Source organism: Euleptes europaea, chromosome 4 (assembly GCF_029931775.1).
Source record: "Euleptes europaea isolate rEulEur1 chromosome 4, rEulEur1.hap1, whole genome shotgun sequence".
Classification (NCBI taxonomy): Eukaryota; Metazoa; Chordata; class Lepidosauria; order Squamata; family Sphaerodactylidae; genus Euleptes; species Euleptes europaea.
The window spans coordinates 66,822,916-66,845,810 of NC_079315.1; the positions used below are offsets into that span (position 1 = coordinate 66,822,916).

Here is a 22,895-nt window from a genome sequence, read left to right on the forward strand (position 1 = left end):
TGACTGAAAAGCTGGGAGACCAAAAGCCACAGTGATAGAATAGTGGGCTGTAGATGCTTGAGGGTAGATCTTAATGAAAATGAGATGGTGAATTTTCATACAGCTTTAGCAAATGAAAATGCCAACAGTGGAAAACTTTAGATTTTTACTTAGATCCTGAATAATTAACTATGGCTTAATGAAAACTATGCTTTGTGTGCTTGTCTGAATGTAGGCCTTTACTACCTGCAGTTACCAAATCAAGATTGGAAACTATGATTTTAACAATGTCTGTGTGTCTGTGAACAGAGACATTCTGGCTTGATTCTTTATACCAGCCTTATGCATTCTCTGACTAGTGGGATGCCTGGCTGGAGGAGAGAAGATGAAACCAGACCTTATCAAGGCAAACCAAGATTTAAATGACTGTTTGTGAGGCAAATACTAATTTCACAGACTAATCATAGTTAAAATAAACTATGGTTTTGCATATGTGTAAACTGAGTCAACGTGTAGATTCTTATATAAGTCATATATAGCAAGAAACTATTAGGCCATTTATGCAGGGTTGATTTTGATGCTCGCTCAAAGCTCCTTTTTTAAAAATCTGACCTTTAAAATGCCTACTCACAGTCCCAATGCAAGAGGAGAAAATCAAACAAATTCCACCCCCCACTCGCCTTCTCCTTCATCCCTTAGTTTGCATAGCCATTAGCAATTGTCATTTGCATAACTAACCCGCAGCTGTGATGCTTCCTTGAGTGGATGCTTCGAGGCAGGGACAGAGCAAATAAAAAAGGTTGTGTTAAAGGGGCTCTTAAAAAATGCGAAGCCGGTATGTGCCGGCTTAGCAGTGACATCTGGAATGACGGTTCAGTGTGAAGAACTCAGAAAAATATGCAGAGCACTTCAGCGCTGCTAATTACCACACATAAATGGCTTCGTGAACCAGCTGAAACCAAGGCAGGGAAGAGCGCAACAGCTATTACTTCTTTTGTGCATCACATTGATGGGCTTTGTGTTTATGTGGATGTATGACTCACACATTTCTAGAGGTAGCTTTTATGGACAAAAATCTCCTACCCTCAAAGGTGCAATTTGTACTGGGCATACCCCAGGGGGTGGAGTCACACCTTCCTGCTCTGTTCTTTTTTATCTGCTGCAGCATTTGCCTTAATTGGGGAACTTCTCAGGAAAAAAAGAAAACTTTCTTCCTTAGAGCTAGCTAGCTGCTTACTAGCGGGCGGAATACTATGCATAGTTTTCATTCAGGCATTTAGATGCTTAGGTGCCTCTGCTTAGCTGCCCTGAGCCCTGCTCTGGTGGGGAGAGGGAGGGATAGATATTTAAAGAAATAAAAAAATGTGGTACTAACGACAGACTTCAAATGCTGTTGCTAGCAGAGGAAAGCTGAGGGCCATACATGTTCCCTATATTGTCTTGATGAGCAGCAAAAAGTGGACGCATAGGCTCACTGCAAGTAGGCATGAAGGAACTGCACTTCTCATCAGCAGCAAAACATACTTTCTTCCATCTTCACTTAGCCAGAGGATGGCTCCCTAACTTTACCCAGCCAGTCCAGAATGTTGACCCATGCAGCAGTAACCTCATGGGTAACCTCATGGGTAGACTATTGAAAAGCACTCCAGATGGGGCTGCCCTTGAAGACAACTTGGAAATTCTGTCTGGTACAGAACACTGCAGCTTGATTACTATTGGGAGCTAGTTGGAATATAACACCTTTTCCCATATGAACATACCAGTTCACTCCAGTCCTCCTTGGAGGCCCTGCTACAATTGCCCCCACCATCTAAGGCTAGATGGGCAGTGACCCAAGAAAGCCCTTTCTCGGCTGTGGCACCAAAACTTTAAAACTCCCTCCCCAGGGAGATTCGCCCGTCCCCCTCTATTGGCGTCTTCTGCCAGCAGGTGAAGACTTTTTTTTGTTGGTTTGGTATACCCCCAAGAGTTATTAGTTTGTTACCGATTCTTTCATGCATAGAACTTGCATATCTGAAGGACCACCTCTCCCAATATGCTCTGCTGTATCACTTATGCTAACTGGAGCAAAGCTTTCTGAATATGCACCTCTACAAATGGGTAAAATAATAGATGCCCAAACTCCAGTGTTCCCACTTCATAGAATAGACTACTTGACAAGCTTCCTGTGCTCCTATCATTCTGCAGAACGCGTCAAACAAAATTGTTTAGGAGGGCATTTATAAAGTTAACAAGGCTGTAGTTAATGTCTGCGGAATTTTATGTAGTCTTCATTGTACACATTTTACTGTTGTTATTGCATTGGAGAGCCAGTGTGGTGTAGTAGTTAAGAGTGTCCGCTTAGAATCTGGGAGACCCAGGTTTAAATCCCGCCTCTGCCATGAAAACCTGCTGGGTGACCTTGGGCCAGTCACATAATCTCAGCCTAACCTACCTCATAGGGAGGATAGGAGAATAATGTTGGCCACTTTGGTTCCCCATTGTGGAGAAAGGTGGGGTATAAATTAAGTAAGTTATTTTTTTTAAATTCTCTAATTTTGTCATATGGCTTTAATACTGCTTATTGTTTGTAATTTTCAATGCATTGCTGTCCAGTCTTGTTATCTTGCTTTATTGTCTATATTATACTGTGTTCTGTATTTTTGTTGGTTTTATATAGTGCCTTGGATCCCACGAATCACAAGTGGAAAGAATTGATGGTCTTGGATCACCTCCACCTCCCCATCCTGCCAGTGGAAAGACCTTAAAGTCTGGGATCTACCCAACTTTCCCTTTCCACCTGAAGTCCTTTCCAGCCCTGGAAAAGGTTATTACCCAGGCTGAGGGATGGATATGTACTAAGAGAGCATGCAGCTGGTTGTAGTGTTGGGTTGCCAGATCCCTCTTCGCCTCTGGACGGAGGTTTTTGGTGCAGAGCCTGAGGAGGGCGGGGCTTGGGGAGGGGAGGGACTTCAGTGCCATAGATTTCAATTGCCAAAGCGGCCAGTTTCTCCAGGTGAACTGATCTCTGTTGGCTGGAGGTCACTTGTAATAGCAGGAGATCTCCAGCCACCACCTGGAGGTTGGCAACCCTATTGTAGTGGTAAGGGGCACAGGAACCTCATTCTTTCTGCCTCTTGCATGATTGGAGGTTCACACAAGGAAGAGAAAGTATTTTACCCCCTTCCAGAAAGCCTAACCTGCATGGGTATTAGAGCATGCAAGTTTTTCAATGCTGGCAATAAATTTTTCCAGAGTCAGAAAGGGCTCCAGGGAGAAGGGAAAGGCAGGGAAGATCTCCAATCCTTGTGCCCTTGCAACACTAGATCCAGCCCATTATACTGTTCTTACTGTGTTATTTTTAGGGATAATGCACCTTGGCTCTCAGCAAGAAAGGCAGACTATCAATGAAGACTATCAACTGAATGCACAAATTTGTGGGAAAGGGACTTGAAGGCTTCTGAGGGTCTAGTTGCTGCCTCAGCATTTTCTGCTGTTCTGTCTTTGACCTCTCAGCAGACCAGCAACACCACACTGAGTTTGAAGCCTGTTTTTATGTTTTCTCCCAACCTCAGTTGCCCATTTGTGGGGGAAAACACACACACAACCCTTTAGTTACTCTGCCTTAGGACACTGTGTGTGGCTACTACAGAAGAAATATAATGTTGATATTACAGTAATAGTAAAATTAGAAGTAGCAATTACTATAGAAAAATTATTCACAAATGTAATGTTAGATATCATAGAATCATAGAGTTATAAGGGACCACCAGGGTCATCTAGTCCAACCTCCTGCACAATGCAGGACATTCACAACTACCTCCCCCCCACACACCCGCAGTGACCAGAAGATGGCCAAGATGCCTTCTCTCTTTATCATCTGCCTAAGGTCACAGAATCAGCATTGCTGACAAATGGCCATCTAACCTCATCTTAAAAACCTCCAGGGAAGGAGAGCTTACCACCTCCCAAGGCAGCCTGTTCCACTGAGGAACTGCTCTGTTAGAAAATTCTTCCTAATGTCAAGACGGAAACTGTTTCAACATATATGCAACTAATAAACTCTGTGATTTTTAAATAAATTGCTAATAAAATACTCAAATTCTAAACATCACCAGTTTTTCCTCTGACCTATTAGGCTGGAGATTTGTTTTTGAGTCTGCTTATTTGACCTAAGAACAGCTGGCCAATAAATAGGGGTCACTTTTCACTACTAAGAGGATTTACTGCCCAGCAATCCGCACATTCTGGGATATGTGCTTGATCTGCATCTCTTCCTGGTCTCACACTTGGCAATAACTCATTTGGCTCATTTACCCTTTTTCGGTTCAAGGATATTCTGAAGACAAACTTGGAACTGAGGCAGGGCAAGATTTTCTCAAGAATAAAGCATCATGTACAAGCCTTACAGGGAAAGGCTGACATCAATGGGCCTATTCTTTGGCTATGTTTTTTTTTCTTGCCTTCTCCATCGTAGGAAGTATTTACTGAAAAAACAGATACCATGTGTGCCAAGTCCTGTAGGAAATAATTGTGTGTTGAATCCATTCAGAAACACTTCTTTCTTATAAAAATATTTCCTTTGTATCGCAGCCAGATCTGGTGTTTATATGGGCTATCTTTTGCACGAGTAAATTTTGAATACATTTTGAAGGGTCTTAAAAATACTAGTGTATAAAATTGCTCAATGTTTATTTTTCTAGCTCCTGAGAGTTAAAAAAAAGCATGTTGGATGAAATGTAGCTTATCTAGGTACATTAAGAAAGCTTCTAACAATGCTCACTACATATTCATGGTAAAAACTTTTGTTTGACGTCTAAGTACAAAAATGGCTTTGAGTGTGGGCAGATTAAAGTAACTTTCCTTATGTAGCATTATACAATAATTTAAAATGAAACTGTACCTGCCCATAGCATCCTGCATAGTGAATAAGGCTCGGGTGATCTTTTGAACAACTAAGTTCTGCAATGGCTTCTGTTTCACTCACCATCCACCGCACACACTCCAGCTGGCCGTTCTAAGGAGAAGAAAAGCAAGCTGTGAGCAAATCAAAATGTTTGCAGATTTATATTTAAAATTAAATAAAAATCACACACATGTTTTTCAGACCGCTGTACTTTCTAGTATGCTAGGCTAGTCCCAGCTCTCCTGATTAATATGAATACAGGGGCAGCACGTCTATTTACAACTGCTGCAAGCCACTAGACACTGCTGTGGCACAAATCTCATTCACTTGGTGGGGATCCTGTGGGGTTGCCAGGTCCCTCTTTGCCATTGGCAGGAGATTTTAGGGGCAGAGCCTGAGGAGGGCGGGGTTTGAGGAGAGGAGGGACTTCAATGCCACAGAGTCCAATTGCCAAAGCGGCCATTTTGTTCATTTTGTCCAGGTGAACTGATCTCTATTGGCTGTAATAGATCAGTTATAATAGCAGAAGATCTCCAGCTAGTACCTGGAGGTTACACCAAAGGAAAAACTCACTATCACTGTTAATCTATAATGGCAATAAGAAAACAGTGCAGGCAAACTGTATAAAAAACATATATTCAGTGAAAAAGTGCAAACATTAACATACAAAGGTGCTAACATGTACAATGAAAATACAAAATATATACACGCACGAAGAAGCTGTTCACAATGTGGCAGCAATGATACATAAGACACAATGGCTGTCTCCAACGAGACTGAGAAAGTTCAATACAAAAATCCAATGTCAATAGCTATAATAAGCCAACGTCTGAAGGAACAAACTTGCTGCTCCAAAAACTTGAAGACGAGTGGAGGGAAACAGAGGAAACGCTATCCTGGATATTCTTAGCGCTTTCACCATACACTTGGCTTCATCAGCCTCAAAGTAGAGGTTAAAGCCCACAGATGTATAATCCTACAAGGAGGTTCTTCAAATTATATTTTATTTTTTATTTTATTTTACTTTAGCTCCCAAAAGAGTGAGCTGCTTATGCATATATTTATGTGTTTTATATATTTTGTATTTTCATTGTACATGTTAGCACCTTTGTATGTTGATGTTTGCACTTTTTCACTGAATATATGTTTTTGATACAGTTTGCCTGCACTGTTTTCTTATTGCCAGTACCTGGAGGTTGGCAACCCTAGGAGCCTGGGATGTAGCAGTAGTGTTTGGAAGGTAGAATGTGCTTTTTAAAGGGTGTATACATTCCATATGGATCCTTTTGTAACTTGATATACTACAGAGACACTGATTTATAATATGTCAAATTATCAAATTCTCTTTCAAAATTGTTAGTATAGCTTAAAATGAAATGTATGGCTCAGTTCAGATAATCTTCTAAACCACAGAAATGATCTTCAGGCGCTTTCTATTGGACATGGCTTTACTTTGTTTTTTATACCATAATTTGCCACTAGGGTTGCCACCCTCCAGGAAGTAGCTGGAGATCTCCTGCTATTACAACTGACCTCCAGCTGATAGAGATCAGTTCCCCTGGAGAAAATGGCCGCTTTGGCAATTGTTGCATTGAAGTCCCTCCCCTTCCCAAACCCCGCCGTCCTTAGGCTCCACCCGAAAAACCTCCCACCAGTGGCAAAAGGGACCTGGCAACCCCATTTGCCATGATGTCCCAATCGACAAAGCAAAGCCATGTACAAGAGGGGAGGGAGGGAGGAAATATGAAAGCAGCTTCTTTAAGGTCTACCAAACTATGACTTAGAAGTTAGTTGCACCAAATCTAAGATTTAGCCTGATAATATGCAGATAAAGAAGACAGGAGCCAACAGATAGCTGGCAGAGTCTAGTACATAATCAGAATAAGAATAAGTCAGGTAGGCCGGCATATTAATACAAAAAGAAGAAATTTGAATAACACCTCTAATTTACTTTATTTCATTTATTAAAACATTTTACCCTTCCTTTCTTTGTAGTTCAAAGCGGCTTACAATAATTGTTTAAAGACATTTTAGTTAAAACCAAAAAAAAATGTCAAACCCCAAATCTCTCCCTCCCTACCTCCCCTCTTAAAAGATGTCTGGCATTTAAACCCCATCAAAAGCTCTGGCACACAAGAAAGCTCTGCGGAGCCTCCTGAAGATGTCCAAGGAGGGGGCTCTCCTCACCTCCTCAGGGAGGCCATTCTAAAGAGCAGGAGCCATGATGGAAAAGGCCCAGGCTCTGGCTGATGCCAGACAGGCCACCTGTTGGTATTGTCAACAGATGGCTACCTGAAGACCATAGTAGGCACTCAAAGCCATATGGAAGATCCTTCAGATATGTGGGCCCCAGATCATGAAAGGCTTTAAAGGTTAAAACCAGCATGTTACATTGAACTCAGAAACAGACTGGCAGCCAACGTAGCTATTTCAGAACAGGCAATATATGTTCCCTGCAGCTAGCCCCTGACAATAGTTGGGCTGCTGCATTCTGGACCAGTTGTAGTTTCTGGGTTGCCTTCAAGAGCAGCCTCACATAGAGCATGTTTCAGTCATCCAAAGGTAAGGTCACAGAAGCATGGATCAGCATGGCCAGATCAGCTGAGTCTAGGTAACAGGAGAGTTGACAAACCGGATGCAGTTGATAGAAGGCATTCCTGGCCACCATGCCAACCTGCTTTTCAAAGAGCAAAGCAGGGTGCATGTAGACCCCCAAGTTCTTAACCTGCTCTAAAAAAAGCCAACTCTACTCCATCTAGGACATCTAAGATCCATTGAAGTGACACAAACATCACTTTCTTTTTTCACAAATTATCTCAAAAACGTTAGTGGGCTCCTAATATATCAGAATCCATAGCAGATCAATTCATTTGTGAGAATGTTGTATTCCAGTACTATTGACTAACAACATGTAGAGTGCTCATAGAGTGCAAAGGTTCCCTTTCGGCAATGTTATCTTTTTGCTTTTTCAATACCAAGGCAGGAAGTCAAGCCCTGCCAAATCTTATAATGTCCTGGCCACCTACCTAATCAGCTGCTCTGCAGCAAACACCAAGTACTATTGCACTTGCTAGGGCAGCTGCATTAGCTCCTGACCTAAGAGTAGGGTGCCCTGGTCCTCTGGTCCCTTTCCAGGTGGTGTTGTGATGGTTCTCACATTTCAGTAGTACTGTCAGTTGCTGCATGACAGCTCTACGATTCAACTTTTTGAATCCACGTATACCTATGATGTGCCAAAGCTGAGGGGACATTTACATAGCATCTCACCAATGCAGTTCAACTATTTTGTGAGTCAAATAATTTTTTGGGGGGGTGCGTGTGTGTATTTGTCTCCTGATGATACTGGACACATTTTCAAACTTGTCCCGAAAGAGAGAAGACAGTAAAAGAACATGTAATTCCTGAGTTGTGCTTCTTCACCACATATTTCTTGCTACAATATATCTGCAAAAGTGGACTTTGTGTTTTGTTTCCTTTGCTGCCAGCCCCATGAGAAGTTTAATTCCAAGGTTGTCCTTCCTGTACACACCACTGTATTTTACTGGTGCTAGCAGTATCATAAAATCAAAAATTTCCCTACTACTGCAGATATCCCTATGTCTGAATTTTCTTCCAGAAGACATTAATTATTTTTCGTTTCTAACAGTGTGCCTTTTACGCTCTGCAAGAGGCAGATGTTTACTTTCACATGATACTCCAAAGTGGTTTTGATATCTAAGATGCTATGGCTTAGATGTGACACATTTAAACAGAGATGGCATAAGGAATATTTTCCCCACCCCAAAATATCAACAGCTTTTACAAAATAGATTTATCTCATTTATATTCCTTCTTATTACAGTTAGATTTGAGTCCAGGAGCACCTTAGAGACCAGCAAGAGTTTCAGGGTATAAGCTTTCAAGAGTCAAAGCTCCCTTTGACAGTGTTTAATGAAGGCAGCTTTGACTCTGGAAAGCTTATACCCTGAAATTCTTGCTGGTTTCTAAAGTGCTACTGGACTAAAATCTAACTGTTCTACTACAGACCAACACAGCTACCTTCTGAAACATATTATTAAAGTAACATGAGACAAAGACTTTGTTACATTAAAAGCATTTTCAAAACCTGAGCACCTAAGGACATCCTTATATCTTACACCCACAGTGGAATCCCTTTATGGGTGAACTATTGTTCAAGGTCAGTGTCAAATTGCCACCGGTATGTGTTGAGGCTGACTCACTCTGTCTGTGGGTGTACCATTTGTCTGAGTTGCCAGAATGTAATAATTAAACACAATGTTGTGTGTGATATCTCATCTTGATCTTACCATGTAAGAGGTTCATTTTAAAAAGAATCCATAGCCATAAAAATATGTGTGTGTGTGTGTGTGTGTGTGTGTGTTCAAAGTGCCATCAAGTCACAGCCAACTTATGGCAAGAAGAAGAAGAGTTGGTTTTTATATGCCAACTTTCTCTACCACTTAAGGGAGAATCAAACAGGCTTACAATCCCCTTCCCTCCCCCCCACACACAGGCACCCTGTGAGGTAGGTGGGGCTGAGAGAGCTCTAAGAGAGCTGTGACTAGCCCAAGGTCATCCAGCAGGCTTCATGTGTAGGAGTGGGGAAACCAACCCGGTTCACCAGATTAATGTCCACTGCTCATGTGGAGGAGTGGGGAATCAAACCTCCAGATTAGAGTGCACTGCTCCAAACCACCGCTCTTAACCACTACACTATGCTGGCTCCAGTAGGGCTTTCAAGGCAAGAGACTAACAGAGGTGGTTTGCCATTGCCTTCCTCTGCATAGTGACCCTGGTGGTATTCCTTTGTGGTCTTCCACCCAAGTACTAACCAGAGCCAACCCTGCTTAACTTCTGAGATCTGGCGAGATCATGCTAACCTGGGCCATCCAGGTCAGGGCCATAAAAATATACCAGGGGAAAATGTAGTGGCAATAAAGAGCAACCAAAGGGAAGGGTGCACCTACATCCTTACCAGTACTGGAGGAAGGAGGAGTGAGGTCAGTACTGTGCAGACATCATCAGCCTGTGGCCAAGCACAGTGCTACAGCTATGAGTTTGTATGGTGGGAACTGCATGTACTCCATGAATAACCTAGTCTTAGGGATGGGTAACTCTGCACTCTTGGCAGTTTATACTTTGGCAGAATTTGCCTTACTTCTTTATGTAATGCATACAAAAAGCCATAGTATAAAAATATGACTGAAGTATACAACCAGTTTAAGATCTGTGTTTATTTAGTCTGTATTATGTAGGGTTATGTGTAATAGGGTTGGTGGTTGGGTGATTTTTCTTTGAAGCAGAAGGCTGGACTTGCTATCCTTTTGGTCCTAAACAACTTTTTGATTCTTTGACAGAAGTGTTTACACCAACGCCTAATAAAATGCATCAAATTCAGCCTTCTACAAAATAGTAACACTGGTTTTAAAAAAGAGTGGTACTGAACTCAATGTAACAAAACTAGCATATAAAAGCCATCTATTTAGCTGAGGTGCAGCTAGGTGAGTATGATGCAAAGACAGTGCACTTCAAAATTTCTTATTATGATAATAATCACAACAAATCTTTTTAAAAAACATTCCATTGGTGCAACAATAAAAGGCCTGGAAAACAGGAGAGATAGAGATGGAGAAACTGGGCCTGGAATCTGGAATGCAGTGCAGAGGGTTCCAACTTGGACAGGAAAAGCAGTGGGCAGTAAATGGGTATTTAACCCTGGGGTCCACTACTTTTTCCTTGAACAGCCTTCCTCAGCTGCTATTCTCTCAGCTGCAGCAAATATGTACCTGGGAACCATAGCTGGGGGGAGTACCTAAGAGACACAGCAACTGGGGCAGGGTTAGGGTTGCCAGTTCCGAGTTGGGAAATAACTGGAGATTTTTTTGGGGGTGGAGCCTGAGGAGGGTGGGGTTTGGAGCGGGGAGGGACTTCGATGTCATAGAGTCAAATAGCCAAAGTGACCATTTTCTCCAGGGGAAATGATCCTTATCAGCTGGAGATCAGTTGTAATAGTGGGAGATCTCCAGCCACCAGCTGGAGGTTGGCAAACCTAGGCAGGGTCAAGCAAATGATGCCCCTTGCCACTGGAGTAGAGATCCAGATTTTGAGTCCCAGATCTGCTAGCAAATGTTTAGGTTGGATGGTACAATTGGCTTTTTTCCCCATCTTCGCCGTGCCCTTCAATTATCCCTATTTAATTTTATATTGTTGTGATATTTATTGTATTGTAAACCGCTCTGAGCTTTGGAAGGGCGGTGTAGAAAACTAATGAATGAATGAATGAAACTCCACAGAGCTTCAAGTCACCTTTATTGCTAACCCAGCTGGAGTTAGTTGTTCACAGTTTCGCTCATTCAAGCAGTCTTCACCCATCAGAGAAGTGAGATGCTGTAAGCATTCTGCATGTCCTTGTGATGCTGCGACGTGCAAAAGATTGTTGCCGTTTTCATCATGAATTTTGTCCAGGTTGTCTGCTGCAAGGTGGGGCTATGCAAAATAAATGGTGAGAGAGTTGGTCATTTCATTCAAGATACACCTTTAGCAGTTATTAAACAAGGAAACTGCCAGTAAACAAAAGAAACATTGACTGTACGAACAACTTTCTGCTGTTTCTGCTTATTTATTGATATTTTCCTTTGCAGAAGGTAAAATCAAGGTATTTGGATGTGCACATGGTGCTGTTCTTCTGCAAACGATGCTAAAATGATTTTCTCATGCATCATAGTAGCTAACTGCTGCAAATAAACACTGTGTCCTTTGTAATCGACACCACTGGCACTATATGCCAAATGTGTTATAATAAACTGGGTCAGGAGAGGTTGTGTCTACAAAATCTCACATAATCTAATCCTAGTTTACTGTCTGCATATAATATTCAAAATGAAACGAAACATTCCTCTCCTCTTGCCAAAAAACTCTACACTATAGTGTACCTCAGAAAAGATAAGGATTATAATGTAACCAAGATAATATAACCCTAATCAAAAGACTGGAAATAATGATTTAGAGTTTGAGACACCCTATCCAATATCCCAGGTCCATGTATAGCCATCTATAATATAGCAGACAAAGGAAAGAAAATAATTGGAATGCCCTGGAGAATTAAAAACAGAGTTTCCTTCCAGGCTGGTGAAGCATCAGATTGAAAATTAATCATATAAATGCCACTCATTTTTATGAAGGCAGTTCTCGTATAAGCATGACTTAATATTGATCTGCTGCAGTATGACATTTCCTATGATCCTAAGGGAATCCTGGTAGAACAATTTAAGGTTATATTATGTGGCATTGTCCTGTGTGTATTAATCCATCATATAAAGCCCCCTACCCCCAAAAAAGCATGGAAGCTAACTTTAACATATGACACAATGATTCCATTCAGACCTCACACAAAATGATGATTTAATTAAGCTAATTTTGGTCAGTATAATCGTACACTGTTGGCCCACTCTACTAACTATAGCTACTTAGTGTCCACCAAACCAGGATCTGAAACAAGGGTTTGAAAATTATTCATTAACCACTATTAACATAAGTATGGTTTCACTTGACAGATGAATGGAAATAGGTTGTCTTAGTCCCGGCTTGCTCCCTGAAGCTGCTTGTGCTTGTGCCGCTATGCAATTGATCTTTGTGGGAGACTGGGGAATAGAGCAAAAGTGATGAAGCCAAAATTTGTTCAGGCAAACCAGGATTGGAATGACTGCCTGCGAACCCAATCCTTGGTTCTCAAACCACAGTTAAAAATAAAGCATGGTTTTGTGTTATGACTGAACCAAACCTGTACATTTGTGCCTTCTATTAGTCACTAGCTATAGTTTGGTATTATAACTCTACAACTGGGGGACCCACAAGGACTTGCGAAAGGCATCTAATTTCCCCCTCCCTCAATACATCCTCTTTCTTTTTCCTGAAAGCCTCCATATCATCTCCTTTTTTCCTGTTTCTTTCTCTCCTTTTCAGCCACCAGCCAATCTGTCCCAGTGTGGTGCAGTGGTTAAGAGTGGCGGTTTGGAGCAGAGGACTCTTATCTGGAGAACTGGGTTTGATTCCCCACTCCTCCACATGAGCGGCGGATGCTAATCTGGTGAACTGGGTTGGTTTCCCCACTCCTACACATGAAACCAGCTGGGAGGCCTTGGGCTAGTCACAGCTCTCTTAGAGCTCTCTCAGAACTACCTACCTCACAGGGTGTCTGTTGTGGGGAGGGGAAGGTGATTGTAAGCCGGTTTGAGTCTTCCTCAAGTGGTAGAGAAAGTTGGCATATAAAAACCAACTCTTCTTCTTCTTCTTCTCCTATCTTCAGCTTTCCTTAGTTCCCTCTCCCTGACAGCCTGCCCCTAGGAAAACTATGGCCCAGTTGCATGATACCAGCTGAGCACGGCTCATTTGCACACTGGAGGGAACTTGCAAGAATTTGTAGGGGGCACCTCACTTTGAATCCCCTCCCCACACTATTTCCCCTTTCCCTCATCCTAGCAACTCCCGTATCCTTAACTTTCCCTACTTCCTTCTCTCCTTCAAACTCACCCACCAATCCACCTTTTATCTGCCCCATCTTATTTACTTCATTTATATCCTGCCTTTCTTCACAATAGAGACTCAATGCAGCTTATAGCATTCTCCTCTCCTCCACTTATTCCTCAAAACAACCCTGTAAGGTAGGTTAGTAGGATGAGAATGTGTAGCTGGCCCCAGTGAGTCCTCCCTCAAAGGCCAAAATAGGCCTGGAAAGGGCCCTGGCCCCTCCCTCTGCCTTTTACTCACAGAGCCAAGCTTGGAATGGTGTAGTTGCCTAGCAACTGCCACCGAGGAAATCCATTGCTTAAAGCTCCAGGTGCTCCTTTTATACTTTTGGGTTTTTTAACCTCCCCAACGTTTATCTTCTGCTTTCGCCCCCATTTTTCCATGGCAGACCATGGCGCAGCAAACTACTTAGGAGCCAGCCTCGCTGCGCTGTTGCTCCACCGCTTGCGGCCCCGGCGTGGCTGCCTCCCCTTCAGGAATAAGCTGTTGGTTAGTTCTTCCTTGCAAAGAAAAACAAACATTGTTTTTCTATTGGTGTTGGGTCACAGAGAATATCCCCAGAAATGGGATTTGCGGTGTGTGTGTGTTAAAATTTAGGTATAGCCTATTTCTGTTTTTAAAATAACTCTGTTTTTTGTTTGTTGCTTAAGTTGAGATCTGGCACTGTTCTAGATAAAGTATAAGCAAAAAGCAGGCTCAAAGCAGAGAATGCACATATGCTGCACCTCCCACACCTTGTTAGCCTACCTCTACTTGCTGTGGAAATGCCTTTTCATGGTGTCTGATCACAAAGCTGGAACTAACTAAAATCTTCATGTGGGTGAGAGGCCAACTGCGGCTTCTGTGTGAACTCCTGTTCATTAAAGCTGCAGCAATAAACGGTGGTAAACACCCTTGAATAATAATCAGAACACAACAGAGGACTCTCTGTTACCATCATCAGTCTTTAAGTAGGAACTGAGTTAATCTGCTCAAAAGGGAATAAACAAATCCCCATCATTCTCAAAAGCAGATTTAAACTTAATGGTAACAGTACAAAGTGCAAAGCATTGGGGAAAATACTAAGCAGGTCTACTCAGAAGTCACTCCCATTTTATTTAATAGGGCTTACTCCAAGGAAAGTCCTCTTAGGATTACAGCCATTGTCTTGTAAGCAGCATTTGCGACATTAAAATCAACCATTTTCTACTTTATAAACTTCAAGATTCATGTTCTCACTGAATGTCACATTCTGCAATTTATCTACAATGAATAATTAAACTGAAAATCAAAGGGGTGAGATTTAATCCAATCCCCAAAGAAAATGTGTTGTAAGGTTTCCTAATCTAGACTTCTACATGCCTTACAGATAACAATAAAACTTACCAATAGTGATATCTGCCCTTCTTTCACAATATTTAAGATGCTCTTGATTTTTTTCATATCTTCAGCCTTCTCTTCTGAACTTCCTGAGTTGCTCCAGTTCGTATTGCTGTTTGGTTCATCATGTTTGTTTTCCGGCACTGTTGCCTGCAGGTGGAAAGCCCTTAACTGACAATTAGGAATAGTCTTCTCAGTTTTATCAGGAAACGTCCTGTTGAGGAAGCCCTTGGTCTGGGTTTCAGATTCGGAAGCTGAGCCACATTTAACTAGCGGCTGGGGGAACTCTAAATCTTCTGTCAAGTGTTTATGCTGCTCAGGAAGGATGGGCTGCGCTTTCCTCAGCTGGGAGCTTTTCACAGGAGACAGAACACACAACTGTGTCGTTCCTGCTGGTGACTTCTCGATGCTTCCCACAGGGCACGGCTTGCCACTCAGACCATTCAGTGTCGAATATACACTCAAAATCCTTTTCTCTGGAGCTGCCTTACTGAAAGCAGCCAGCTGCTGGCTTGATTTAATATAAGGCACATCCAAAATTTCATCCATGTCCAGATCGTAATGCTCCAGCTCACCAAGCAAAACTCCAGGTTCCACACATTTAGTTTTAAGGGTCTCTCCACTGCCTGGATTCTGATCACCAATCTGAGCAGCAGGCTGACAGTCACTGCCCTTCTGGTATTCCATCTTTTGGTTTTTTTGGTCATCGCTTTCATTATTTTCAGAGTTCTCTGGTTGGTGCTTAAGTGGGGAAACCCTCTTCACTGGTCTGAACTTACTGTACATGTCTGCAATGCCTGTTGGTTTTTGTGTACTTCCAAGGAGCGTTGAAACTCCGGAGCTCCAGTTAGTAGTGGAAACTAGAAAGATACAAGAAATAATAGAATGAATTCCACTCTTTCATCAGCTAGGCATGTATGTATCATCAGTTGTTGGGCTGTATACTTTGGGGAAAAGGAATATTATGGCATCACAATGAGGAACTAAAGTATATTTTCAGCGCAACATAACATCACATTTTACTGTCTACTACAGTACACACATTAAAAAAGTAGATTCCTTTGAAATGTGGTGTTGGAGGAGAGTGTTACAAATACCATGGACTGCCATAAAAACAAATCAGTGGGTCATAGATCAAATCAAGCCTGAACTGACCCTAGAAGTTAAAATGACCAAACTGAGGCTATTGTATTTTGATCGCATTATGAGAAGGCAAGAGTTACTGGGAAAGACAGTTGAGGGCAGCAGGAAAAGAGGAAGACCCAACAAGAGATGGATTGACTCAATAAAGGAAGCCACAGCCCTCTGTTTGCAAGATCTGAGCAAGGCTGTCAAAGATAGGACATTTTGGAGGACATTGATTCATAGGGTCACCATGAGTCAGAAGCGACTTGACGGCACTTAATACACACACACACATTACACACACACCAAGATCAAAAGTAAGATTTCGCTTAGATACATTGAAATATTAAGCAATACGTTTTTAGTTTTAGTGATAGCAGAAAGGTAAAGAATGATTCATAGTAATATAATCAAAGTAAGAAAAAAAAATTTTTGGAAACCAAATTTAATCTTGAGCTTGATGAGAATAGTCAGAAACATTTACAGTGTTCTTTAAGATAGAGAACAAGGTTGTAAATGTCCCTGATGAGTGCCACTAGACTGACGGTCATCAACCAGTCAATTGTAGCTTTTTGACGTCCCAAAAGTAGCTTACAATATCCTAGACACTTCCTCCTCATCAGCTGTTCAGTGCTGATGGGGGAAGTCCCCCTCCCAGTGCCGAACAGCTGGTGGAGACAGGATATGTCTGGGCTCAAAAACTGCTGGAACAGCCCTGGCTCCATCAGCTATCTGATGTTGAGGGCGGAAGAGTGTCCCTCCCATCAGTGGCTAATAGCTGCGGGGGGCCGAGAAGGATTGGCCAAACCCTGGCTCTGCCAGCTTTTCAGAGCTGACTGGGGGCTCAGCTGCCCATCAAAATCACACAGCTGATGGGGCCAGAACACATTTCTCACTTCCAATTTCCATCACGGCTTCCTGGCGTCTCAAGAGAGCAGGAGCATATGTGACTTGCTTGCTGTGCTTGTAGAAATGTGTAGGGTCCAAAAGGGAGGGAAGAAGGCAAATGAGGAAGAGCAGCAGCAGTGGCATGTCATTTGGTCACAAACACATGAAGCTACCTTATACTTAGTCACACCTGAATCAGCCTCAGCAATGAAGGGAAAGGCTGCAGAAAAAGGGGGAAGGAAGCAAATGGAGCCAGATGAGCCCACCACTGGTGCTGCCTCCCCTGAGAAGGGGTTCATAGCTCACATTCTGCTCGGGAAGTCCTCCTCTCTAACAAAATGGTTGCCTACCCCTTGCGGGAACTACAGTCCGAGGGGAAAACTACACATTATACATTATATCTGTGATTGGATCTTTTGTTGTTGTTGTTGTTGCTTGCAGCTACTGTGACAGGTAGAGGTATTTTAAACACTTTCTTCAGTGCAACTTTTCTGCTCCAAATCACTTCTCGCCTTGAAACTGCTATTTACCCCATGAGTTTAAAAATGGTCCCTGTATTTTGTTTTCCTTACAGATCAAACACCAACCTTACGTGGTTATTTTGATTGGTTCTGCAGAATGATGGAGAATTAAACACCTTATATTGTCGAAGGCTTTCACGGTCAGAGTTCATTGGTTCTTGTAGGTTATCTGGGCTGTGTGACCGTGGTCTTGGTATTTTCTTTCCTGACGTTTCGCCAGCAGCTGTGGCAGGTATCTTCAGAGGAGTAACACTGAAGGACAGTGTCTCTCAGTGTCAAGTGTGTAGGAAGAGTAATATATAGTCAGAAGGGGGTTGGGTTTGAGCTGAATCATTGTCCTGCAAAAAGTATCAAAGGTAATGTGCTAATCATTGTCCTGTAAGTATCATACAAAACAGTATGATACTTACAGGACATTGATTAGTACATTACCTTTGATACTTTTTGCAGGACAATGATTCAGCTCAAACCCAACCCCTTTCTGACTATATATTACTCTTCCTACACACTTGACACTGAGAGACACTGTCCTTCAGTGTTACTCCTCTGAAGATGCCTGCCACAGCTGCTGGCGAAACGTCAGGAAAGAAAATACCAAGACCATGGTCACACAGCCCGGATAACCTACAAGAACCAATTAAACACCTTCTTTCTCACCACTACTACATCAAGCAAACCTGCCTTGTGGCTACATTTCAATTGTGTTGAAACCCTGGCACAATACATATCTTGGTCCTGAGTTTACGTGGTCTGTAGAATACAGATCTATTCTTGCTTTTTTGGATGGCACAGCTTGTTAAACACCCAGCATGCAGATGGCTGTGGCCTTAGCTGAAGATACAGAGTTACCAGAATATCACCTTGATGTTTTCCTAAGGAAAAGAATTGTTTGCAAATGAACTAAAAATATGTGAAATACTGAACTATCTTTCAACTTGGAAACTTGGTTATGTGATTTACATTTAGAAATAAAACATAAATTGATTTGGCTGGACATGCAGATGCAGAAGAAATTCATATTTGTAGCACTGGAAAAATTAAATACAAGTTGCTCTTAGACATTTCTTAATTATGCTCAGTTGGGAGAAACAGGTAAAACTGCTTCATTCCAAAAGGTCACTATTTACACAAAGAGAATGCAATAGGCAAATTTCAGTGCCTTGTTTTGCTGTGTAATGCTTCATTTTCATCACACCAGCACTCAGGTTCAGAGTTTCTAACAAACCCATGCGGAAAGCAGCAGTTAATGCTAACTTTGTTATCATTATAGTAAAAAAAATATCAGTTCTGAAAAGAACAGAACTGAGTTTGACTAATTACCTGGATATCTTCAGAAGCTTTTAGAAGGACATTGCTCAGATAATTGTTTATTTTTCCAACAACAACATGCAGCTAAAAAGTTCAATACAAAAAAAAAAAAACCTCATTGCACAAATGTATTTACATATTGTATATGATCCTGGGTTCAAAGGGTAACACTTTTATGCTGGTTTTATTTACATGTGAAATTTTTTTCAAGTGACATAGGGAAATGGATACCACATGTTCCCCAGCTGTTTTAGTCTGACAAAAACCTTTAAAGACTTTGCATGGAAATGAATTCTGGCTGTGTCTTATGAAAACACTTATTTTCACAGAAGGGTCAAGACAGTGACAAGGCAGCAGCAGTTTGTTTGTCATCACCTTCCTTGTATCTAGACTATTATTTAGTTTTTCAGGTTGAATGAGTTTTTCATTTTTCTAGTATAAATGCCAAATTGACCCAAATGCTTTTTGGATGGCACAGCTTGTTAAACACCCAGCATGCAGATGGCTGTGGCCTTAGCTGAAGATATAGAGTTACCAGAATATCACCTTGGTGTTTTCCTAAAGGAAAATAATTGTTTGCAAATGAACTAAAAATTTGTGAAATACTGAACTATCTTTCAACTTGGAAACTTGGTTATGTGATTTACATTTAGAAATAATACATAAATTGATTTGGCTGGACATGCAGATGCAGAAGAAATTCATATTTGTAGCACTGGAAAAATTAAGGTATTCAGGTTATATACTAATTTCATTTACTGTATAAATTTCAAAATGAAGGTCATGGGGTTATAATATATTCTGTAATTTTTATCTTCCGAGCAATCCTTTGAAGCTACTTATATTGAGCAGTAGCTGGACCACAATAGAGCATATATGCTTGTCAGGCTCAATGCACTACCCTCCGCCTTGTTATATGGAAGATTTAATTAAATCCCATTTGCGGACAGAGTTTGCCCTTGCGGGAATGGTGAAATTGAATCCCTTGTGCATGTCCTTTTTAATTGTTGCTTTTATGCTTGTAACCGATCCCAATTCATTGGCCCGCTGTTTGTAAACAGGGAATGGCTCTCCGATGAAATCAGGACACCCTATCTTATGACCACCCCAAACCCAAAAATAACTGAATCAGTTGCAAAGTTCTTACAGTTAGCAGTCAGGTATCGGTAGTGATGTGTCGCTTTCCTTAATGGCTGGTTTGGGATGGTTTTATCCAATCTTATTTATTTGTACTCAGATTTATCCTAATGTATGTTCTTCCTTTTTATATGCCAGTAAAGGCTTGGGATAGTGGAGCAGTTGTGTGTTCCTTCATGCCACCCAGGGGAACTTCATGGCTCTGCCAATACAACAAATGGTTGAATAAAGCTTTTGCTTAAGGAAGTCTTCAGAAAGTGCTCCTGGAACCTCTTTGCTCCATGAGACGCTCCCTCTCTGACCGAAAAGCCCATTAGCCTTTGCTTTGCCTCACTTCCCTGTTGCACGGTCATGCCTTACCTCTGTCCCTATATAACTTGTTCCTACCCTACCTGCAAAACATACCGCATGCTCCTAGTAGGGATGTGCATCTTGGGGGAAAAAAATCAGTATTTTTTCAGTCTGGATATCAGGGAGGTGAAAAATATTGGTATTCCCAGTTATCTGCGATTTTTTTTGGGGGGGGGGAGATTCTGATATTACTCAGTTGTATTATTCTCTAGGAGTAATCTTTCCAGAAAGCTGGAGGGGCTGTTTTTTGTTTTGTTTGTTTGTTTAGCAAACTGCACCAAAATTGCAGTGGAGCCACTGGTGCCTTCCTTTAAATAACCTCCACGTTTCAAGTGAATTTGACCAAGAGGTGCCCCCAGCCATCCTCCATTGCTTCCAATGGGGAGGGGGATTCCATGCTTTCTCCAGGGCAAAGAATAGCCAAAGACACAAGAGCAATCAAAGCAACCCCTGGCCAAAAGCTCTCAAAGCAGATGGAACCAACAAGGCCAAAGAAACAGTGCAGAACCAGGGAATCCTAGCAGAAGCGCGGGGCAAAGTGACAAGCCCAACACAAAAAATATACAACTTGAGAATCTCAACTCAATGTCAAACCAGAGAATCCTCCACACCAAACCAAATAAGATCACCATTGCAAGCCTGAGAAATGTAAAATCAGAGAATCCAACCCAAAGCACAACTCAAGAATCCAAGGCAATGTCGAAACAGTGAATCCACCGCAAACCCAACACAAATCAATTTGTGCAAAGAACACAATGTTGCAGGACCCATAGAACTAATCTCAAAGCACATAATCAAAGTCAAATCAACCTGGAATGTTGAAACCAAACCCTGGAAAGAAGACACTTGATAGAGACACATACCAAAACTCAAGGGGAAAAAACAGTCCTAGGAGCTTTAAAACACTGGATCTCAGTATTTCCAGTTACTCCCAAATATTTCCAGGAATTTTTCAGGACCCATTTCCTGTTATCCTGGAAAACCCCAAATATAAACCAGAGACCTAAATATATCCAGAAAATCCTGATGAGACATTTTATGGATATACATTCGGACCAGATATATCCAAATGAACATCCCTAGCTCTAAGACCACAATCTCTTTTTTTCCTGCTCTTATTTATTATTGGCTTGCTTCCAAGACCTGATTGATAATCTCCCGCTTCAGTCTTTCCTAATTTCAAACCAATTTTATTTTTCCCTAGCAGGGCCCCTGTGCCTATAGAAGCCTGATTGGAAAGAGAAATTCAGCTGGTGAAACATGTATATCCATGTGGTAAAAACTTCATCTTCTGAATGTATATCTGTCGTGTACTTTAAAGGCACATAGAGCATTCCAGAAGGAAAAAAAAGTTGGCAACCCTAGTCTCTGCCTTTTTGCTGTTTGGTTGGATAACTAAAATGGAAATCACCATTAACTATTTGCTATATGAGGAGCCTGACAAGGAATCTCTTCTAAAGCAATTTAAATCATCCATTCACTCCATTAGGAATTTTAAGTAGAGAATGAAACAGGGCTGCTTCAGTTCCCAGCATCTTCCTGGCTATTCCTGTACATCAACATATAGACACAAGATTCTTTCCATCACTACAAAACAATATAAGCAGGGAGGGCTCAAAAAACAATTAGAAGAGGGGGAGGAGGCTGTTTTCCCTGTATTGCCATCTGTGATTGAGTAAGGGGACATGAAGTTTAGTTATTAATGATTGTAGCGGGAGAATGCATAACTCATTTACAAGTCACGGTAATTTTCTGCTGTGTGAAATAGGATACAGAAGTAAAAGAATCATGAAAGATTTATGTGGTTCATAATACCTTCCTAAAAAATTGAAGTTTCAGATTTTTACTATATACATTTCAGATTCAAAAGTATTAATGAAACCAACATTTGACAGATGCATAATAAAGTTTTCAAAGTGCAGTACAAATGCATTACTCTCACCAATACAGTTTGCTTCATGCTGAAGACAGAAACAAAAGAGACTTAATCCGATTTACAAAGTGAAAACCAACACTGAATGCACTTTTTGTCAGTAGGGGGGAAAAGGTCTCCAGCTGGTTCTCATCTATATGCCATGACTCTTCATTTAGTTTACACTATTAAACTCAAAAACGTTGCTTTCATCTTAACTGTTACAGTATGCCCGAGAGTAGATTCTATCTTGTAGCATCCTTGATAGAGTTTCAGAATTTGGCAAAACACAATGCCTCAAACTAGTCATGACCATATGGGTAGTAAATGTATCCAACATTTTTTCATTGGCGCCTACATCATTATGTGTTGTCACTAATGGTTTCTCGGGTTTTTCAGTAAACTATACCATATACTGTGGTTTGGAGCTGCTGAGATTAAGCCCTGTGTATAGCTGTATTCCGCCCAATCCTTTTATGGAGCTTTTTTTGGTTATTGTTTATGTTAATGACCCAACATCTGAAGAAGAAAAATAGAGAGAGAAAATAAGGGGGAAAGAAGAAATTCATTGTTACCAGGAAGATATTACATGAACAAAGTGAAAGATGGAGAGAGAAAAAGAAAATCTGTCAGGGAAGCTACTTTAACCAAAATGCCCTGTGATGGTTACAGAATAGAAATAAACAGCATACCTGTTCTGTCTTCATTTTGTGAATCACACTTCCTACGTAACTCTGGGATAGTCTTGAGAGAAGTTACAGAATACTGTAAAATAAGAAAGAAATTGATTCAATAGCCTAAATGGTATAAAATCTGACCATATAACCAGTAAAAATGTGCTTGTTTTAATAGACCACTGTATTATCTAGCATTTTGCTAAAGGATAAGAAGAGATTTGCTTTGC

At 41.3% G+C, this 22,895-nt stretch overlaps 1 protein-coding gene across 1 annotated transcript in view; it reads right to left on the minus strand.

Annotated features, from left to right (window-relative positions):
* Positions 1–22,895, minus strand: part of SNCAIP (synuclein alpha interacting protein) — a 52,559-nt gene that overhangs the window by 23,924 nt on the left and 5,740 nt on the right. Inside the window, exons 2-5 of the mRNA XM_056848602.1 lie at positions 22,684–22,756; positions 14,756–15,609; positions 11,171–11,350; positions 4,862–4,975 (exon numbers count right to left, since the gene is read on the minus strand). Coding sequence (XP_056704580.1) covers positions 4,862–4,975; positions 11,171–11,350; positions 14,756–15,609; positions 22,684–22,756 — 1,221 coding nt within the window. The remainder of the gene's footprint in view (positions 1–4,861; positions 4,976–11,170; positions 11,351–14,755; positions 15,610–22,683; positions 22,757–22,895) is intronic.